At 46.2% G+C, this 19,629-nt stretch overlaps 1 protein-coding gene across 2 annotated transcripts in view; it reads right to left on the bottom strand.

The window, feature by feature from the left end:
* Window positions 1-2,151: 2,151 nt before the first annotated feature.
* CASR (calcium sensing receptor) overlaps window positions 2,152-19,629 on the bottom strand; it is a 74,388-nt gene continuing 56,910 nt past the window's right edge. For both annotated transcript variants that reach the window (XM_039718186.1, XM_039718185.1), the window contains 3 exons: window positions 11,191-11,421; window positions 8,165-8,288; window positions 2,152-5,324 (listed from right to left, as the gene is read on the bottom strand). In XM_039718186.1, the coding sequence (XP_039574120.1) occupies window positions 3,874-5,324; window positions 8,165-8,288; window positions 11,191-11,421 (1,806 nt within the window). In that variant the 3' untranslated portion in view covers window positions 2,152-3,873. The remainder of the gene's footprint in view (window positions 5,325-8,164; window positions 8,289-11,190; window positions 11,422-19,629) is intronic.

Here is a 19,629-nt window from a genome sequence, read left to right as displayed (position 1 = left end):
GGGAGAGGCCGGGCCCGGCTCCGCCCAGCCGGGCCGGGGGTCAGCGCGGCCCGGCGGGGCCATGGCAGCCCGGCGATTGAAGACAAAACCAGCCCGAAGGCACACTTGCAGGGAGAGCTGGCGGCAGAATTTATTCTGCGCCATGGACTGAAGGGCTGCCCCCCTGACAGCCCCGCGGGAGGACAGGGCTGCCCTCAGCCGCGGTTCTCCCTGGCCGTGTGCCGCCTTTCCCAGCAGCGGGTGCTCCCTCAGCCTCTCCAGGTCCTCTCCAGGCTCCTCGTTCACCACGTTCAGCATTCCCTCTCCCAGGCTGATTTTGGCGCTCCTCAGCCAGCAAGCTGAAGGCGGTGGTGAATTATCCAGCCTCTGGGAAATCCCTGCGGAGATTTTAGTCTGAATGTTCACGTCATTATCTAAATTTCCTCCCAATTTAAACATCCAGACTCCTGCAAAACCAACAACAATCACCTACCTTCCTCCTCCCACTTGGTAAAGTTGGTCAATATAAACCTAAATTTAATAACAGCAGGTATTGCAAATTGAACAGAGTTCATGGGCTGACAAGGAGGACACGGTGACTAGCATGAAATATAATGGAGAATTTTCTTTCCTCTGGTATCATCTATAAATAAATTCTCTGCTGGGGCTTTGGGTAGGCAGAGGTCTGCCAGGTTTGTCAGGAGACGGGGAATCAAGCGTTGGGCTCTCTCCTGGGATGGTTCCCAAGTTTTCCAGTGGAAATCCCACCAGAGAGCAGATACACTGTAGTTGCTTCACTGCTGGACAGTTAAGGAAATCTCACACTGAGGCAAACTTTCCAGCGGATTTTTGAGCCGTGGTGGGTGGGATGAGGCATTCATGTGGGCATCTTCTGGTAGGAAATATCAGTGCAGGTTCCCAGGCTCGTGCTTTCAACAGAAGAATGTTCCCCAGCATGGCTTCATCATGTGTGATACACTGACAGGCTTTGGGACAGGTGCCTGAGCAAGACTTCTCCTCTCCTGCACTTGACAGGATGAGAACATATCCCCCTCTCCGTGCATGGGAAAAGGGGTTTGGTTACAAAACACCTTCCCAAAGGGGTCTTTTATTAGTGAACTGCCCTTGTGTCCAGCGTGTGTGTCACTGCTAGCAGCTGCAGCAGCAGCTCTCATGCAGCATTGGAGCTGGAGGCTTAGGGCTCCACATATGAGAGCAGGGAGGGTGGAAGGGGCTTCCCCAGCAAATTCAGCACAGCTGGCCACGCTAAAAAATGATTGCAGCTCTTGGACACTCATCGTGTGCCAGGGTATAAATTCCTTTTAAGTAAATGTAAAGAATGGAAAACACCCAAGGAATGAAAAGCACCCAAAGGTCAATATCATCTACTGTATACACAGCTAGTGAATATTGCTCTCCAGACAAGGCAGCTGATGGTGACTTTCTGTTTCTTACATTGCCTGTGTTCTTACACAGTCTTTGGTTTGCAAGTTGTGTTGTTTTCATTTCACTCATTGAATTTTTACGTTTCAGTGCTGTCAGCTTCACTTCAGGGGCTGCTGAGCTGGGTTTGCTCCTGTAGGAATGATTCACATAGCACTAAAAGCACTCTGCTACTGGAATTTTTGGAAGTGCAGGCCATAATCAAAATGCCTTTTTTTAGCCCTCTCTGCCATCTAGTGCTCATCCCTGTTCGTGCAGTTAGACTCAGGAGACCCCGGGGCTCAATTCCGTACCCTAAACCGAGCACACGGGCCACAGTCAGCAGCCTGGGGAAGGGACCTAGGTTTCAGAAGCAGTCAGCAGCTCTTGGCTGGCTCCAGAGATAAAATGTATTTTCCAAAATTTGGGCTAGAAGGATTTGTGTTTTCAAACTCACTTTTTTTTTTTCCTCCCCCAATCATCTGAGCCAGAGTTTAAATCAAATATTGTCATTTGCAAACCTTACAATTATAGTTGGGTTGATTCTTATGTGGTGTAGTTAAAATTTGAGCCCACTCCAAGGGGGATGTAACAGATCAACAAAAGGGTTAAAACAAGTTGTCTGAATAGCCTGCTTCTTGGAGTTCTGGACTTCCACTTTGCCCCTGTAAGTCAAAACTCCTCTTCCTTGTCAACAAGTGGAGGTGGCAAAACAAAGTTTTTATACAGTAATGTCACCTGTAAGTTTTATTTGCCTGCCCTGGCAGAAGAACAACCAAGCAAAAACAGTAACAAGAGAATTGTGGTGTTTCCCCCAATGCATTCGAACACAGTCCTTTTGTCTCTGCTCACACTGAGCTGCAGGCCCATCTACCTTTCTGTAAGAGGTCTAGACTGCCTTCATGCTTAATGAGGGAGGGCACTGACATCTTCCTGACAGATGCTTGTTCTTCCACGGGGAATCTGGGAAGAGGGAATGAAATTCTGCAGTGTAACCCTAGCCCCTCCCACCAGGCTGTCCAGGGGTTGTTTCCCTCATCAGGCTGCAACAAATCTCTCTGCTAATGACTCTTTTCAACTTTTCCAGCATGAATCGAAAAGAACGAGGCATGCCTTGAAAAACCAGGAGGACTTATGTCTGCTTTAGGAAGAGTGGGACAAGAATAACCAAGTTCTGCTATGCTCTCTGCTGACATCCTTGGTGTTATTCTTTAGGTGCCGTCCACCATTCTTGTGGTAGGTACCCTCTCTTCAAAATGGGAAATAACCTAGTAGGTGGCTTTTAGGAGCAAAACTGTATCCAGTTCATCCATTTGTCTCTATGTGTGCCCAAGAACCTAGGCCTGAATATCTTTCTCACCCAGTCATCTACCAGCACGCACACTTCAGATATTCACCTGCTCCTCTGATCCTATTACCTCAGCTGGGGGCTCCTCCTCCATCCCTAACTCCTCCATTTCTCCTTGTTTCCTCTGCTGTGCCAGGCCCACCAGTACCGCCAGGACTGTCGCAATGCTCCGTGCAGGTGTGAGGCAGATTAATACGGCAAAGCACAACACTGACTATGGTGTGAAAGGGTTAGCCATGTATGCCTTGTGGGATAGTACAGCAGCAGCACTTGGTTAAGCATACAACTACTAGCAACATAATCAATCAGGGATACATCTCATTGTGCTTTTGCAGCGTTCTCTGCGAGGGATTTACAAGCTGTTCTCCCCCTCCACCAAAGCAGGCAGGTTGGAGGTAAAGCTATTCCAGCTGGAGGAAACCAGTAGTGGACCTAAGTAGCTTGGTCTAGTGCAATGGAGTCTACGGAGAGTATTGTCCAGTATTTCCTGTTGGGCAGAAAGGAGAGACTGGGACATTACTAAATATAAATTAGCAGGGCGCTCTGTCACATTAAATACTTTACATGTTCACACCCTTGGCTGTACACAGCATGCAGGATGTTGGGGACTTTTTTATTTTCCCCATGACTGTGCTTTCCTGAAGTGAAACCGTGTACCTTGCTTTTGTAGAGCTGAGAGTCCTGATGCACATGGTTACAGATCACATATACTGGATAAAGAGGGAATATCATACATAGTGGGAAAGAGGAATATTATACATAAATGTAAAAGCAGGGTATAGTGGAATTGCCTAGTGCCTCCCATAGTCAGCTGAGTTGCAGTCTGGCAGGAAAAGCTTACGGAGGCAAGGCAGCATGCAGACTTCTGCTTAAGCCCCACCAGAGGCGATCTTCACTTGTCCTTCTGAGATGTCCTTGTTTCAATAAAGCAAATGCAAATTCAATCCAAGGCTCCCCAGACACAGTCCTTCCTCTGGAGGCACATGTGCTACCCTGCTGGCGCTAACATTAAGGTGTGGTGGGGCTGTGTCACAGCAGTGTGTCTTTTTTGCCTTTCCCGTTCAGAAGCAAGAGGGGAGCAAGTTCCTCTTGGGGGCTGGTCTACTTTTCGCAATCTTCTTTCGTTAGGAATGTACCGTGTTCTCTGTGACAGAGCCACCTCCAGTGCCTATAAAATTTCGGGAGTTAACCGATGGCAGGGAAGGCTCTGCCTCAGGGCTTGGTCCCTCTTCTTTGTTGTCTCCCACCACCGACTCCTGCGAGCTGGTCTCTGGGCTGGAAGCTGCCTGGAAGGCGGGCTCAGCCCCGAGGGGCTCATTGATCTGCAGGGGAAGCAGGGCGCGGTGCCGCATCAGGCTGTCGTCACTGTTCTGGGCCTCCAGCGAGTTCCGGCGCTTGGTGTTCCTGTTGGCCATGGCGTTCTTCTGCGGCTCCTCGAAGCTCAGCGACAGGGTCACCGTTCCGCTCCCGAAGCTGACTTTCTGCTTGCACCCGCGCTGCTGCTGGCGCTGCCGCTCGGCGCAGGCTGGCAGAGGAAAAGGGTCCTCGTGGTTGCTCTTGCTGCTGATGGAGGAGGAAGGTGTGGAGCCGGTGGAGCCCCCCAGGCTGTTGGAGCGCTTGCGGGACACATTGCTCCGTCTCAGTGTGGCCCTGGCAGCCACTTTGAAAGCGTGGGCAGCTGTGCTGCAGCGCACCTCCTCGATTGTGTTGCGGGAGGGCTTGAAGAGGATGATGTAGACTTTGTTGAAGAAGATGCAGGCCAGAAGCCCAAAGCTGGCAGCCAGTATTGCAATCACCTCCACAGCAGACACGAACTTGCCGTATGTGCTGGCGTAAGCAGGGATGAAGGAGATCCACACGATGAAGAATATCAGCATGCTGAAGGTGATGAACTTGGCCTCGTTAAAATTTTCAGGCAGCTTTCGAGACTTGAAGGCGAAGAAGAAACAGATGGCTGCCAGTAGGCAGGTGTAGCCAATGAGGAAGCCGAGGGCCATCAGGGAGCCTTCATGGCAGGTGATGAAGATGATCTCATCCTCCAGTTCATGGTTTCGGTAACTGGATGGCGGGGCCGTGTAGAGCCAAATCACACAGATGACAATCTGCACAAACGTGCACAAGAAGACCAGGAGGAACTGAAGGTTGAGGCCCCACCACTTTCGGTGGAGACTCGTGGGGATCTTTGCCTCGAAGACAAGAAGGACACGGTTGGTTTTCACCAGGATGCAGGAGATGCAGAGGACAAAGCTGATGCCAAAAGCTGGCTGCCGCAGACGGCAAGTCCAATTCTGGGGCTCACCAATGAAGAACAATGAGCTGGAAAAGCAGCATAGCAAGGAAAAGAGGAGGAGGTAGGATAGCTCCCGGTTTGTGGCCTTGACGATGGGTGTGTTGCGAAATTTGGTGAAGACTCCCAGAACAAAAGAAGTCAGGAAAATTCCAAGCACAGCAAAGAGAGTCAGAGCAATCCCAAAGGGCTCAGTCCAGGCGAGAAACTCTATCTGCTTGGGGATGCAGGACGTGTGGTTCTCGTTGGACCAGTAATCCTCAGGGCACTTGTCACAGGCACTTGCGTCTGAAAAAGAAGAGATAAGGAGAAGGAAAGTTTGTCAGAATGAGAGGCTGAAGTCTGGGATGACATATATGGCAGCTACACACCAGCCTTGATCTTAAACACACGGAGTGTTCTGCTCCTGTGTGCAGATCCCCAGAGTCACATATCGATGTCTCAGAGTTTCTTACTCTGAAACAACCAGCCTCCCAGGGGCTCTGTAGAAAAATACAAAGCATGCTGGGTTCCAGCTTAAAAGAAGTCCTGCCTCTGCCCTCATGTTTTTTGTAATACATTTCTTGGCAAAACTTTGCAAACTTCGATTGCTATCAGCTCTTACACAGTCTCTGGTTTTCCCTCTTCCTTGTTCCTTCACTTTTATCTTCTACTTCTGTCTGTCTTCATACCTCTCACACTTTTATCATCATTTGAATATCCTGCCTTTTTCTATTACAGAGAAAATTAAAAACGTGCTTGCCTCCTTAAATGCTTTGAGAGCCTATTTCATATTCCATGGAGGCAAGTCTTACTGTCTCAATTGCTCTTCCCTAAAGGCAGGCAATGCCCTTGACTTCCAGCACATTCTCATTTCATGTTGGAATGCCTGAGAAAGTTGTGTCTTAATAGTATCACTCTCCCTACACCCAGCAAATGTCCCACTAATACTTGCAAAGGGAAAATTGGTGCCTCCATCTCCTTCATGAAGTAGTTGGGCCTGCTGTGATAGCAAGGTCATGCCAATGGCTTGCATGATAAAAAAGCAAGGACCTGTTGCTTCTGCTTTTCTTCTTTGACTCAAATGGGTCTTGTGCTCTAGCAAGGAGGGTCACAACTCTTTTGATGGCAGTAGAAAGGGGTTGCGAGCAGAGAGTTGGAGGTCTCAACCTACCTCTGCTTTTGGGATCCCAGCAGGATAGCAAGGGGCTGCAGAGAGTCCACAAACTCCTTTAACAGCAAGCACCCTCTGAGTTTTGTACCTGAGCACAGACACAGACTCTGACCACAGAGCTTCCAGAGCAGAGATTGATGCTAATGAGAAAGTCAGGAATGCCCAGCTAATGAGGCCGAAGGTTTTCAAGCTCTCTTGTTCTTGAGGTGTGGTTGGTGACACCATCCATGACCTGCTACAACACTGCTTTCCTAAGGACTTCCTGCCTCACCAAGGATGTTTATTTGAAAATCTGGCACTAGATGCAAAAGCTCAGTCAGAAGCTGTCATCACCATGTCATTTCATTTACATCCATTCAGCCAATAATTCTTATTTTTCTTGTGCCTTTTACCTGGAAGTTCAGTACAAAACTGCAACCTGCAGACAAGGCAATGTTAATTTTGTGTAGCAGGAATCCAGCAGCCTCTGCCAGAGCCAGCTATTTAGCACTGCACCCTAAAGACACTGCTGTCTTGTGATGGCTTAGAGACCATGCTGCCACTGAAGGGAGTAAACAAAGTCTCCCTCCTCCTGCAAGGCTGCTCATTCTTTCCCCCTCCTTTGTGTTGTTAACACTTGAGGGCACGCAGCTTCTCATTCTAGCTGGAAACTCAGCCTCCCAAGAGCTTGTTTTCAGGAAAACCAAAAACCAAGTCACTCCATGGTTGCACAAGTACCAGCACTGCTCCCAAAGTGTGGGAGCAAACAGCTGGGAAAGGACAGGTCATTTTCTCTGGTAGCATCACTGTCTCAGCTGGATGGAACTGGTTGTAAAGCTGCTCTCTATGCCTATAAAACTGGCAAGCATGGGAAATAAAGACGATTACTGTTAGCTACAATTGCAGCAGGAAACTGTAGAGTCAGAAGACAGTTGCCACTTCAGCCCCATAAATTTCACCTCCACATCAGAGCTAACTCCCAAAATTATGTGAAAAACACTAGAAGACCCCTATTACACATGGCCAGAATTGCTTCTATTTAACCTGAAAATGCTGCTTCCAAGAATTCTGTAGTACTATATAGTTATGCTAAAAAAATATCATTCCTGTCTGATAGGACACCAATTAGAATCTCCCAAAGAACACTTGTTCAGTTTTGCAAGCAGTTTACTGAATTGTTAATTTCCAGAAAGGTCTGCAGTGTTTGCTGGGACCAGTGCACCAGAGAGGGTGTGAGGAGGTCCCAAGTGCCTTAGGGCGTAGAGAGGACTGATATCCTAAAGGAATTTACTTGCCTTCATTACCCTGGGGATGCCCAAAACTGAGGGAGCACTAGTGGTGTTGGAAATTCAAAAATTTTCAACCATTTCTAGACCTGAGTTTATCTTTTTTGTCTCTTCCAGGACCTGAGTAGCTTGGTTCAAGCTCCCGATGAAACAAACAAAAAACATGTCCATGGGTGCTCAGTAGGATCCACAGACTGTGATCTTTTGTAGTGCCAGTGATCAACAGAACCTATAATTAGTGAGTCCATAAAGGGAAATATTTCTCTCTGCTTGTGAAATCTGGGATGTAATGGATTTTATTTCTTTGTAAAGCCTGAAATAAAACCCTGGCAGTTTGAGGAAAACATGGGAGCAGACAGATAGCTACAGAATTTAGGATGGGGAATCTCTCCCTCCTCCAGGTTTTTGGAGGAAGAAAAGCTACTGCTACAGTGCAATAGAGTTTGCTTGTGGCTGCCTGAGAGGCTTTCTATACCAAGTTGTTTTTCAAGTTCTCTGCCTTAATTTTCCTAATGCAGAGCAGAAGGGACAAGCAGGCTTCGCGGTAGACAGGACCTGAGGACCAGAGGACTCAACTCCTGTAAGCTTTCCAGAGGTCCCTCAGACTTTCTGTGAAGCCTCCTGGCAGGGCAGGCACCAGCCCAGCCCTGCAGGGAAGCGATTCCAGCAGGGGGGATGCCGGGAGGCCCCAGCAGCTCTGTGGGCCTTACCTGTCTCGTCACTGTACTCCCCGTCGGGGCAGTCCACGCACTCGAAGCAGCAGGTGGGCTCCCCCTCAATGATGCCCTTCCTGGTGCCCGGCAGGCAGTCCCTGCTGCAGTTGGAGAAAGGCACCTGCAAGAAAAGAGCCCGAGCAGGTTAATGGTGCCAATGCCTTTTTCCACCAAGGGTACTGTTGCTTGGTTGGCATGCTGGGTGGAGAGCCTCAGATGCTCACTTCTTCCACCCACAGAACAGACACATTTTGCACAATAGTTATTCCCCATCCCACTGCAGTGAGATTTCTCTGAAGAGACACATCAGAGATAGTAAGGAAGATCAGCAGACCTTTGTAATCTCTGTGTTGTGGGCATTGCAAACTGGAATGTGACCATGATACACATACCCCAAAATAGCCATTAGATGGCTAGAAAAAAAGACAATCAATCTCTACTGGCAGGAATGATGCTTACATAGTCAATGGCTGTTCTTTTTGGAAGCCTCCATTCATCTTTTTGGAAGTTTGATGCTAGTTTACCCAAGAGCTGCCAACCTGCTGATCTCCGGGAACATCCTGCACTTTTGCACTTCTTCAGTGAGTCCTGGCTACGGTTTGGAAGTTGCCTGTGGAAGGCTTGATGCCTTAGCCACAGGGGAAGCAAAGCCCTCACTAATGACAATTGCTATGCAGAGATGACTCTGTGGCTCTGGTGAGGGCAGTCTCTGTTTCCTATCACTCTGGAGTGCAGCTGCAGCACAGTTGGGAAATGCTGTTCCCAAGCTGTTCATCATTGATAGGACAGACACATACACAGGGCAACTCCCTGCAGCTCCTGGCTTGAAGCACTCTGCTGTTAGTGCCTATTTCTATAAACACAGTGCTCCTCTTCCTTGGGACAGTCTTTGAGCAGGCAGTGCATCCATCAAGAGGACTTCATCAGTCTAGGCTGTCTTTCCCCCAGGCTGCCACCAGTGATTTTGAACAGGGCTGAATCAAAGGCCTGGCTGAAATCACACACTGCTTACCCATTATCTACAAAGTGACTGTGCTTCCGAGGAGGAAAATTAAATTGGTTTGGCATGATTTTATCTTGACAAATACACGTTGGCTTGTTCTTATCAGTTTATTATCCTTTAAGTGTTTATAAACGGTTTAATTTTTTTTATCAAGTCTTTTAGGTTACTGAAGCTCAACTCAATTGTGTATAATTCCCTTGGTTCTCCTATAACTGCTTTAAAACCAGGTATTACGATTGCTCTCTGATCCTTTGAGACATCATGCATCCTCCACATTTCTCAAAGATGAATTGCTAGTACTTTTGTGATTGCTTTGGCTGAATTCTTAAGTATTCTGTGGGGAATTTCATCATGTTCTGCCAAAAGGAATCTATCTATCTTACCTAGTCTTTAACTCATTCTTTTGCAAGTCTGCCCAATGCTCAAGTTCCTGAATGTTAAAATTACCTACATTTAAACTTTTGTTGGGGATGACAAGAGGCACAGTGAGTGAAGTATTGGCTACTCTTATTGAACAGCTGAAAAGAAATTGGAAGTATATAGACTGGAAAAAAAAGGGCTGCAGCAGACACAGAGATTGCAGACCCCTCCACTGCACAAAATTTACATACCCTGGCATTACTCTCAGCAACATCGTGTCACATTTTTAACACTTTAGAACAGAGAATGAATAAATATTGTACTGGCAGAGAAATTTAGACCAAGAGAACACAATCCCTCAGTTTAAGTAAAAACCAGTAAATCCTAACTGTTGGAAAAAGTGCAAGATGCATTTGCAACAACCTGAAGGAGGGATTATAATATCAGGGTTTTTTAAGTTCCACTTGAAGTCTTGTAGTTAGTGCTTAGAGACTCCAGGTGGACTTAGAAAAGCTCTGAGCTCAGTATTTCTATGGTAGTATGCTCTGTTCAATTCATGCCTCCTTCAGAGCACTCTGGACTTGAACCAGAAGTGTAGCTGGAGTAAAGGAAAGGTTGAACTCATGCTGTAACTGTAGCTAAGGCAGAAGCATTACCTGATCTGCCAGCCAATGTGAATAATCACCTGGAAGTGATTTCCCTCTTTCATTAATCAGGTGCTGGCTTAACACATTGAAACATCCCAGCAGGGCCTGACAGTGACATTTCTGAGCTAATTCTCTACTCCCTGTGCCAGTTCCCAGACCACAAACCATATGTCCATGCAGTATTCCCTCTGGGAGTCAGAGTTTCTGCCTATCTGGCTGCTGCCAGCTGTAACAGCAGTTCATTTGGCTCTGGTCTGGAGATGTCTGCACCATGTTCCCATCATGTGGGTCAGACACAGCCTGGCTGCTAGTGACAAGAATTATGCTGAAAAGATTAAACATATGCAAGTCAGTGAGAAGGACTTAGGCCTGACTAAAGTCAACTGATACCTCTTGAGATCACTACTTCTCAGGCTGTGGAAGCATCCTCAAGGAGAATACAAAAAAAAAGGTAGCAAGTGCTGGCATCTTCCAATATTTGAGCACCATGTCCAAGTTAACCCAGGCAGATTGACAGGGCTTGTTCTGTTGGTTTGCAAGGTACGGGGGTGAGGAAGGCTCTGGGACTTGGTGGGTGAAGCTAGGAGAAAGAGTTGTAAATATAACTAAGAGCAAGAAGAGACACTTCTTGATACAGAGATAATGGGAATGAAAGAGATGGCTCTTTTCAGCAATGAAACTACCGAGCTCAGGCAATATTGATTTAGTCAACAACCAGACTTGGGTGATGAATTTTTCATCCCTTTTGAAACACTGCTATAAAACTCTACTGTATCTGCTTGGGCCAGGAAAAAAGGATATAATTTAAAACATGAATACCCAGGGTGAACAAATGTACAGAAGGTGAGAAGATGCTGTCTGTTATTTCAGTGTATAAGAAGGGTAAGAAAGACTATGGAGGAGGCTGCGTACACAGATCCAACTATCATGAGACATATGAGGAGCGTGCAGGGCTAGTTCAAAGTTCAGCTTGTGGATCTGGAAAACATTGCTGTGAGGATTTAAGCACTTACCTCCTTAGAGAATCCACCCCACAGGATCTTGTTTTCATTGATAAAAAGCCTCTCCCCTTTCTTGGCATAAACGTTGTAGTGCCCAACCTCTTCAAAGACGACTGAGCCGTCCTCCGGAGAGAGATGCCAATTGATTATTGAGTAATTTCCTACCAGGTCCCCAAACTCATCAAAATCCACTTGCTCCCCCATGTTGTTGGTGAAATTTAAGTGTCGCAGATGCTTGAGAACCTAGAGAGAGACAGAGAGACACTGTAAATGCCTGTGTGTTACAGCCCTACCTCAGCACACATCTGCTACAGGAACAGAACTGGGAAGAATCACTACTACAAACCTTAATCTCTTCAAATCTTTTCATTGCAGCAGTAGGAGGTTTTCTGTCTCATGAACACACGGAGCCTGTACAAACCTTGTAGACAACACAGGGTATTGTGGCCCTCTGGGTGGTTGGCAACCCATCTGTAACACTTACTGGATGCTACCCCATCATCCATTTAGCTTTCCTCTTTGCTCCTCTGAGTCATCTCTGCAAGCCCAGAGCTCTTTGTTAGGACCAGGGAAATGGCATCAGCCTCTCGTGTGTTTCAGTCACCCATGCATCGCTGTCACCCTACTCTTGCAACAACTGCATGAATGCTCTCAGTTGGTATCTCTAGTCTCTGAATGACTGATCACTCAGAAACAGGAGTGCTTGAGAAACAACTCAGACTTGACTCTCAATTGAAAAAACCCAAGCCCACTGCACTTCAGTAAGAAAACAGCAACAAATCAAGCTCATTTGCCATGGCAGACCTGAAGAATTCTTAGCACTTTTTTTGGCTTCTGTCTCATGGTTGCATAGTTGAAAGTAATCACATTGTGCCTGTTCCCGGGAGTTCTTCCCTGTAATTTTCACCTCATGCCTTTAAGTGTTATATAGAATCATAAAATCATTAAGGCTGAAAATACCTCCAAGATCATCAAATCCAGCCATTAACCCAGCACTGCTCTATTCACCACCATACCATGTCCCCAGGTGCCATCTCCACGTTTTTTGAGCACTTCCAGGAATAGTGACCTAACCCCTTTCCTTGACAGCCCATTCCAATGCCTGACCACCATTTCAGTGATGATTTTTTCCCTAATATTCAATCTAAGCCTTCTCTGGCACAACTTAAGGCCATTTCCTCCCATCATGTCACTTGTTATCTGTGAGAAAAGACCAACCTCCTCCTTGCCACAGCCTCCTTTTAGGGAGTTATTTACAGTGATAAGGTCCCCCTAAGCCTCCTTTTCTCCAGCTAAACAGACCCCTCCTTCCTTCAGCTGCTCCTCATCAGGGTCTGTTTTCCAGACCCTTCACCTGCTCTGTTGCCCTTCTCTGGATGTGCTCCAGCACCTCAATGTCTGTCTTGTAGTGAAGGGCCCAGAACTGAACACAGCACTCAAGGTGTGGCCTCACCAATGCTGTATATGGGAGGACAATGGACAATCCCTGCCCTGCTCCTGCTGCCACACCATTGCTGATCCAGGCCAGGTGCCACTGGCCTCCTTGGCCACCTGGGCACAGCTGGCTCGTGTTCAGCTGGCTCTCAGCCACTATGCTGCATGTCCCTAATCCCAGGGACAACTGCAGTTGCAAAGTTCATGATCTAGAGAGCCTGACAAGTAGACCTAAGAAACTGCAGCATGAAAGAAAGCCTGTCCTGGCAACTGCAGTATAATTCATACACAATGTTTCTGTTCCAAAAATAATTGCTGGTTTAGGCACTTCTCAGTTTTCTCCCCAAGCTCATCCATGGAATGATAATGTGACTCTGAGGGTACCTGACTGTCAGCTGCTCCTAGGCCCCAGCAGCATAGTTGCTGCTGTGCTTCTACTGCCTGTGACAGCTTGTAAGCTCAGTCTCTCTCCCACTCTCTCTCTCCCTCTCTCCCCCCTGTGAGTGCCTAAACATACAACTCTGGATGGCAAAATGTAAGAGAAGCCAAAACTAAATCAATTTGTCTGGGCAGGCAGAGTCCTCTTCACCCCACAGACAGAACAGACAATATTGTTTTGATGAATCCTCCTCACCTGGAAACACAGGGACAGGGGAACAGAATCACTTCATTAATTCCTGTCAGTTTTGCTAAATTGTCTCATTTTTCGCTGTTTCCTTTTGGGATCCTCCTAGCTCAAGCTAAAATCCCCAGAGCCACAGATACCCTCCTCCCACTGCCTGTTTCAATTCCAGCCTGAGAGAGTCTGGAAAAATCATTGTAGTACTACAAAGGATGTGACCAACAATACTTTTTCAGCTTGTGTGATGTTGATGGAAGGATATCAAAATATTGCCACAGTATTCTGTCTTTGAATAATGGGTGAGATAGAGAAAGCAGGATTTTTTTTCGTCTTTCTCATCCCTGTTGTCTCTTTTTTGGAGACCAGCTCACCCATAAGGTATGCAGCTGGAATTGTCTCACCAAAGAACCAGGACCTGTCCCTGGAAGATCTCACCCTCTGATGGACACAGCAAAAGGTGTTTTGTGCTGGCACTTTGCTGTGGAGAGCTGGGGCATTGCCTGCTGGGTAAGGAAATAGGAGACTTCTCCTCTCTCATTCCCCTCATTCCTGAGGGGTACCCAGGAAGGTGCTACTTGTCCAGCTCCCTGGGGGGATGGTGAGAACAGAGCAGAAGCAGCTCTGAGGTCAGAATGGGTGACAGGGTGTGCAGATCCACAGGGATCTGCTGTACTGCCTCACCTCACTCTGGCCTCATCTGCACAGGGGCTTCAGTCTTGGTCGGTGTGTACCAGATATTTTATCTGTCAGCAGTGCAGGTTCTCAGCAGGCAGCTCACATTCCTCTGCAGGCTCTGGCACCTACCACAGGGTGACAGCTGCATCTTTGATGTCCAGATCAGGGTTGTCCTTATGCTAAGCCTAATGCCACGTTTCTCCTCACTCTAGCTCAGTATGGCACTCATGCAGCACTCCTGCATCCTTCTGAAGGACACCAGGATATCCTGAGTACCACTGCTGGGTTGACTCTTACCTGCACTGACAGGAGACCTTGCCCTTGCTTTGGCTGCAGTTCCTATACACACCAGGACACAATCTTGCAAGAGCTATATCAAATATTCTTCAGTTCAAGTCCTGCCTCTCCTGGTCAGCTGCAGCAGCAGCAGGAGGCTCACTGGCCTTAGGGTCAGCAAGATGAATGGTGGAGAAACTTCTGGATTCCCTGAAGGCAATTTTTTGTTTGTTTAATTTCATAACATTCATATCAATTAGTCTGTTTCTTGGCCTTCCCTCCTGCCATTAGGTTTCTTAAAAAGAATACATACCCCTGGCTTTTCGTGGGGTTTTGTAGGATTAGTTTGATAGGATCTTTCTCTTGGTCACACACACTACACCTGAGGATCCAGGTTATAAATTATTTAATGTGTGACTTGACATGTCTGTCTGACTGTGAATTCATATAAGAGCACTGATCTGCAATTAGTGTTGTCTTTCCCCCGGCAGAGTGTAACAGCTTCAGCTCTGCAACTGTAGCCAGTGGGTACAAAATGTGTATCAGTTCATGCACTAAAAGCACATGACCTGATTAAAATTCCGAATGGAAAGGCAACAGGAACAACAGAAAAAACAAAGCCTGGATTTTTTTTTTCTTTCCAGAAAACAACAAAGCTTTTCTTCAAATCTAAATTTCTGAGGGCAGCTTGTAAAATGAACCGGCAGAACATGTTCCTTTTTTAGAGAGCAAGAAATTCCCAGGATCATATCACAAGTTCTGCTCTTTACAGGGTGAAAATACAGTTTAATCAGACCAGGAATATATAAGCACTAAACTTTGAAAAAGGAAGTTGTAGACTCTGAATAACCCCAGAACTATTATATATTCACCGGTCTATCAACAATTAGCTAAAGGCTTTACAGTTAAAAATGTGTCACTGTGTTTTGTAACTAAAGATAGAAACATACATAGCCAGGACTCAATCCAGAAAGACCTAAAAGACCCTGCTTCAGCCAGGCCAACAGCATGTGCCAGGGGTAGGTGTATCATATCCTGGAAGCAAGAGTTTATGAGAGAAGTGTTGACCTTGTGGCTTGGATACACTGTCAGCAGCTGGTGGAAACCTGTGGGGACAGCATTGTCCAAACTGCTGTGTTCAGATATTTCTTTCCGTAATTTCCCCTTCTTTTATTTTCTCTCTGTCACGGACTTCATGTTGAATTGCAGTGCCTTTTAATTAAAACACCTATTATCGGAAAGGACTTCCAAGCTGCCCTCTAGTTCACCCTCCCCTTATTCCTTGTAAAGCCATTCCCAGCCATGCAGCATCCTATACTTTATCCAGGCTAAATATTCTGGATCATGTGGTTTCCACTTTTATGGGAGGATCATAAAGCTGTACCATAAATACACTTGTATTAGACCAGGCTGGCAGCTCACCTGCCCGGGACCTCTTTGGGACTGTGGCCAAGGGCAAATACTGCAACAGAAGCATAGGGGCTGTGGTATTTCCCCTGAACACTCTCACCCATTTTGCAACTCAGCGACTTCCTGGGCCAGAGGTTTTGTTCCTGATAACCTTTGGATGGATTTTTCTTCCACCATGTTGTACATTTGTGTTCTGCATCTGTGTGAACTGAGCCTCCTACAGCACAGAGACCTACATTTTATGAGACAAGCACCTCTTCATCCCTTTCGGAACAGAGCAGCTACAAATCTCTTTTGATTTTTATGCTTATATTCACAAAGAACTGCCATTTGCTGGTAATCTTTTCCATGCCTCTTAGGGCTTTAAAATCACCTCTCTTCAGACACCTCTTTCTCAGGCTGCTGAGCCCTACCTGGTGTTGCTACATCTTGTACAGAAGCTGTTTCACTGACCCTTCTCCAAGCAGTCCCAGTTTTCTTCATCAGTTCTGTGTCCTGCAAATGATACTGAAGAGAGATGCACCCAAGGGTTGAGAAAGTGGCCCCAGGACACCTGTTTACCTGTCTGTCCCTTTCCCAGTGTGACTATTCTTAAAAGTGCATTTGCTTTTTTTGAGTCCTATTCACACAAACCTGAGGAGTCCACCTAGACTTGATCAACTTCATTTGTGATAAGTCAGGTCTCATAATTTATTTTTATCCTCTGCTGACTATCTTTCAACCAACACGCACATAAGTTCTGAATTTGCTGACGTATTACCAGAAGATGCCTTCAAGAAGCCTGAGCATACTCTATGAAGAGAAGTTCCCTTATCCATACACATTCCAAAGCCTTCAAAGCAATTCAGGATGTTTGTGAGGTAGGGCTTCTCTTTAGAGAAGTCATGGTCGCTCTTTCTCAGTGTATTTTATTTTTCCTTCCTAAATTTTTAAACCCCCGTTTCTAATAATGGGCTCAATCTGGTTCTGCTAGTTCCTTGGATCTCCTCCAGAACCCTTTCAGAAAATTAATCTCTTTTGTGTCAGCTTTCTAGACCTCAGGGCCTAGGGTTTTTCAAGTGAGGAGACGGACACTGCAGCCAGCTCTTCTGCTACTTCATCTGTGAGCTCTGGCATTTCCCTTTGGTGAATATTGTTCACTTGCCCTGAAGTATCAAGGTTCATTTTGCTCTTGTGTTTCATAGTTTCTTCTATGGTCAGTTCAATTAGACAGATCCTCTAAAAGTCCCCCATAAATAACCAAACCTTCTTAAGTTTGTCCATGAGGCGCACACTTTTCTTCTGTCATGGCCTTACCTTGTCTTTTGCAGTGATAATCTATGGCTCAACAAACAATCCTACTCCTGAAATGTTTAAAATAGGATTTATGAGCTTTTACCCCATTTCAGGATATTGCTTATTCGTTTTTCTGGCCTGCCTTATTGTATTTGTACGTTTAATCTGCCAGAGTTTATGAATCTTCCTATTTTACTCACTGAACATAACTCAGTTATTTGAAGGATACTGTCTCACTTTTATAAACCCTATCTAATACCTTTGTTTTGCTTTGCCAGCTTCCTTCCTCCCCCTTTCCTTGATATACAATATACACTCATTTTCTGTCTAGTGCCAGGTAAAAACATCCATTCTAAATTTTGGATGCTGTCAGATAGCAGAGAATTTTGTGTGTGCTTGCATGCCCAAAGCTGAACTTTGAGCTGTCCTCTGAAGCACAAGCCACAGATGAGTTAAACATTTTGATAGCAGCTGGACTAAACAAGAATGGCATGTCCTAAACATTCCAATTTGTAACAAGGTAGGAGACAGATCCACCAGTTAGGAGGTTGATTGCAACAAAAACCTAGGGCTCAGGGCTAGGAACAAGAAAATGAAGATCATGTTTGGATGAAAAGCACTGGATATAGGACAAGACCCTGCAGATGAAGGATATGTGTGGAGACAAATGTTGGGGGATGCTCAGTAACCTTGGCCGGTAATGCCTGAGAAAGGTAACTGAGAGGAGCTGCACAGCATAGAGTGAGAACTTCCACCTTGACAGACCTCCACCATGTCCCTACCAGGAAGGGGAGACCTGGTTGTGTAACACTGTGGGGAAAGCGAACTTCCACCTTGACAGACCTCCACCATGTCCCTACCAGGAAGGGAAGGTGAGACCTGGTGATGTAACACTGTGGGGAAAGTAAGAGTGAGATGCCAAGCAGTTAAAAGTTGTAGTCTTGTTAATTCCTAAATAAACATAAATAAATGTCAGTATCCAGTTGTGCTATGAGTTGTCCTTTACTCTATCTCAGCTGTGACAGGTCCTTAACTAGTCTCCATATACTGTGAAATGTTTAATATCCTTGGCTTCTTTCTGCAGTTTCTTTCTGATTGTTTCCTCCCTAGGTCAAATGGTCCTTCAATGGAAGATAACCTGGGCACATTATAGGGGTCTGTCACCACATAAAAGACAGACAATTACCCCTCCTAACACACAGTTGCAAGCAATCCTGTCTTGACAATTAACATAGATTTTCCCATGCTTAAGTTTTAATTTCTGTCTACCTATCTCTCTCCAGGCCTGTAAAACATTTCTGGACTGATAGGCACCAAATGTTTTTCTCTTTGGTTTGGTAGAGTGCCCATGCTGAGAGCAGCCAACAATACCACATCACGGCTCAGTGTGAATGAAGATGAAAAGCTGGCACCTGTCCTCAAGATGGCAAGCCTGACTTTCACTTTGCATTGCAGAGGGCCCAATCTCCTCTCTTGTTTCGGATCTCTCACCAAGACATGGAGAAGATGCCTTCATAATGCTGTAAGAGGCATAAGGACTCGAGAGATCAGCTATTGCATTAGGCCATGGGTTATGGTGCACAGGACCTGGGTTTTGTCAGTGGTCAAATATCACAAGGAAATATGCCCAGACCAGTTCTGAAAGAGCCACTCATAAAATACTTTAAGAGAAATGTTTGAAGCAATAGTTTTTTGGTGTTTTTTTTCCTTTCTTCCTTTCACTTTCAGCTACCTATGTGTCAATCTTCGTTTACAGGCTAGCAAAACGCAAGTTTTTACTTTCTGTATCAAATCCTTAATTCCTGCTGCATTCTCTAATTTGGAATATGTTGTTCTGCCCTTTCTTTATGTAGGGCCAACACTGGGGCTCTCTGAAAGGCAGTGCTGTCATAACAACATAGCAAGTTCTGACACACAGGAACCGAGCAGGTAGGAAGGTGCTGGCCTTGGCCCCTGTGTCAGTCATACCTGTTTCCAGATGCCCGAGGCAGGGCAAGATGAATTTCACCCTTCTGTCCAAAGCATTCTTCTTGCCAGCAGGAGCTGAACTTTCCTTCCCCTCTATAACCTCTTCTCCTTCCTCACTGCCCTTTGTACATCAAGAGGGACAGCATGTAGTGCTGATGTTTTTTTCAAACCAAGATGCCAACACCATTAATCTCACCTTTTTCCAAAAGCCGTTCAGAAGATAATGGAATTTTTCAGCCAGTGAAGGATGTGATTCATTGCCTCACACCACTTGCTACATTCACAGAATCATAGAATATTCTGAGTTGGAAGGGACCCACAAGGATCATTCAAGTCCAACTCCTGGCCCTGCACAGGACACCCCAAGAATCACACATATGCCTGAGAGCATTGTCCAAATGGTTCTCGAGTTCTGTCAGGCTTGATGCTATGACCACTGCCCTGGGGAGCCTGTTCCAGTGCTCAGCCACCCTTGGAGTGAAGAATCTGTTCTTAATATCTGATCTAAACCTCCCCTGACACAGATTCAGGCCATTCCCTTAGGTTCTATCTCTGGTGACCAGATTCCACCTAAGCTGCCTGGTGTCTATTCTGAAGTCTGTATCTTAGGTGGAGAAGCTGAAAGGTACCCAGGAACAGAGCTGTGATTCTCACTGTAAATACCTCACAAAAAATTTGGATACACACATCCAGCTTCATGCACAAGGAGTGCCTGGTGTGTAGTTGGGATGCTGAGCACTTCATGCCAAAATAATGAAAACCAGTCAGCACCTACCATGCAAGGCCTGGGA

The sequence above is a fragment of the Passer montanus genome, unplaced genomic scaffold (assembly GCF_014805655.1).
Source record: "Passer montanus isolate IOZ18808 unplaced genomic scaffold, ASM1480565v1 scaffold39, whole genome shotgun sequence".
Classification (NCBI taxonomy): Eukaryota; Metazoa; Chordata; class Aves; order Passeriformes; family Passeridae; genus Passer; species Passer montanus.
This window is presented reverse-complemented; position numbering and strand designations above follow the sequence as displayed.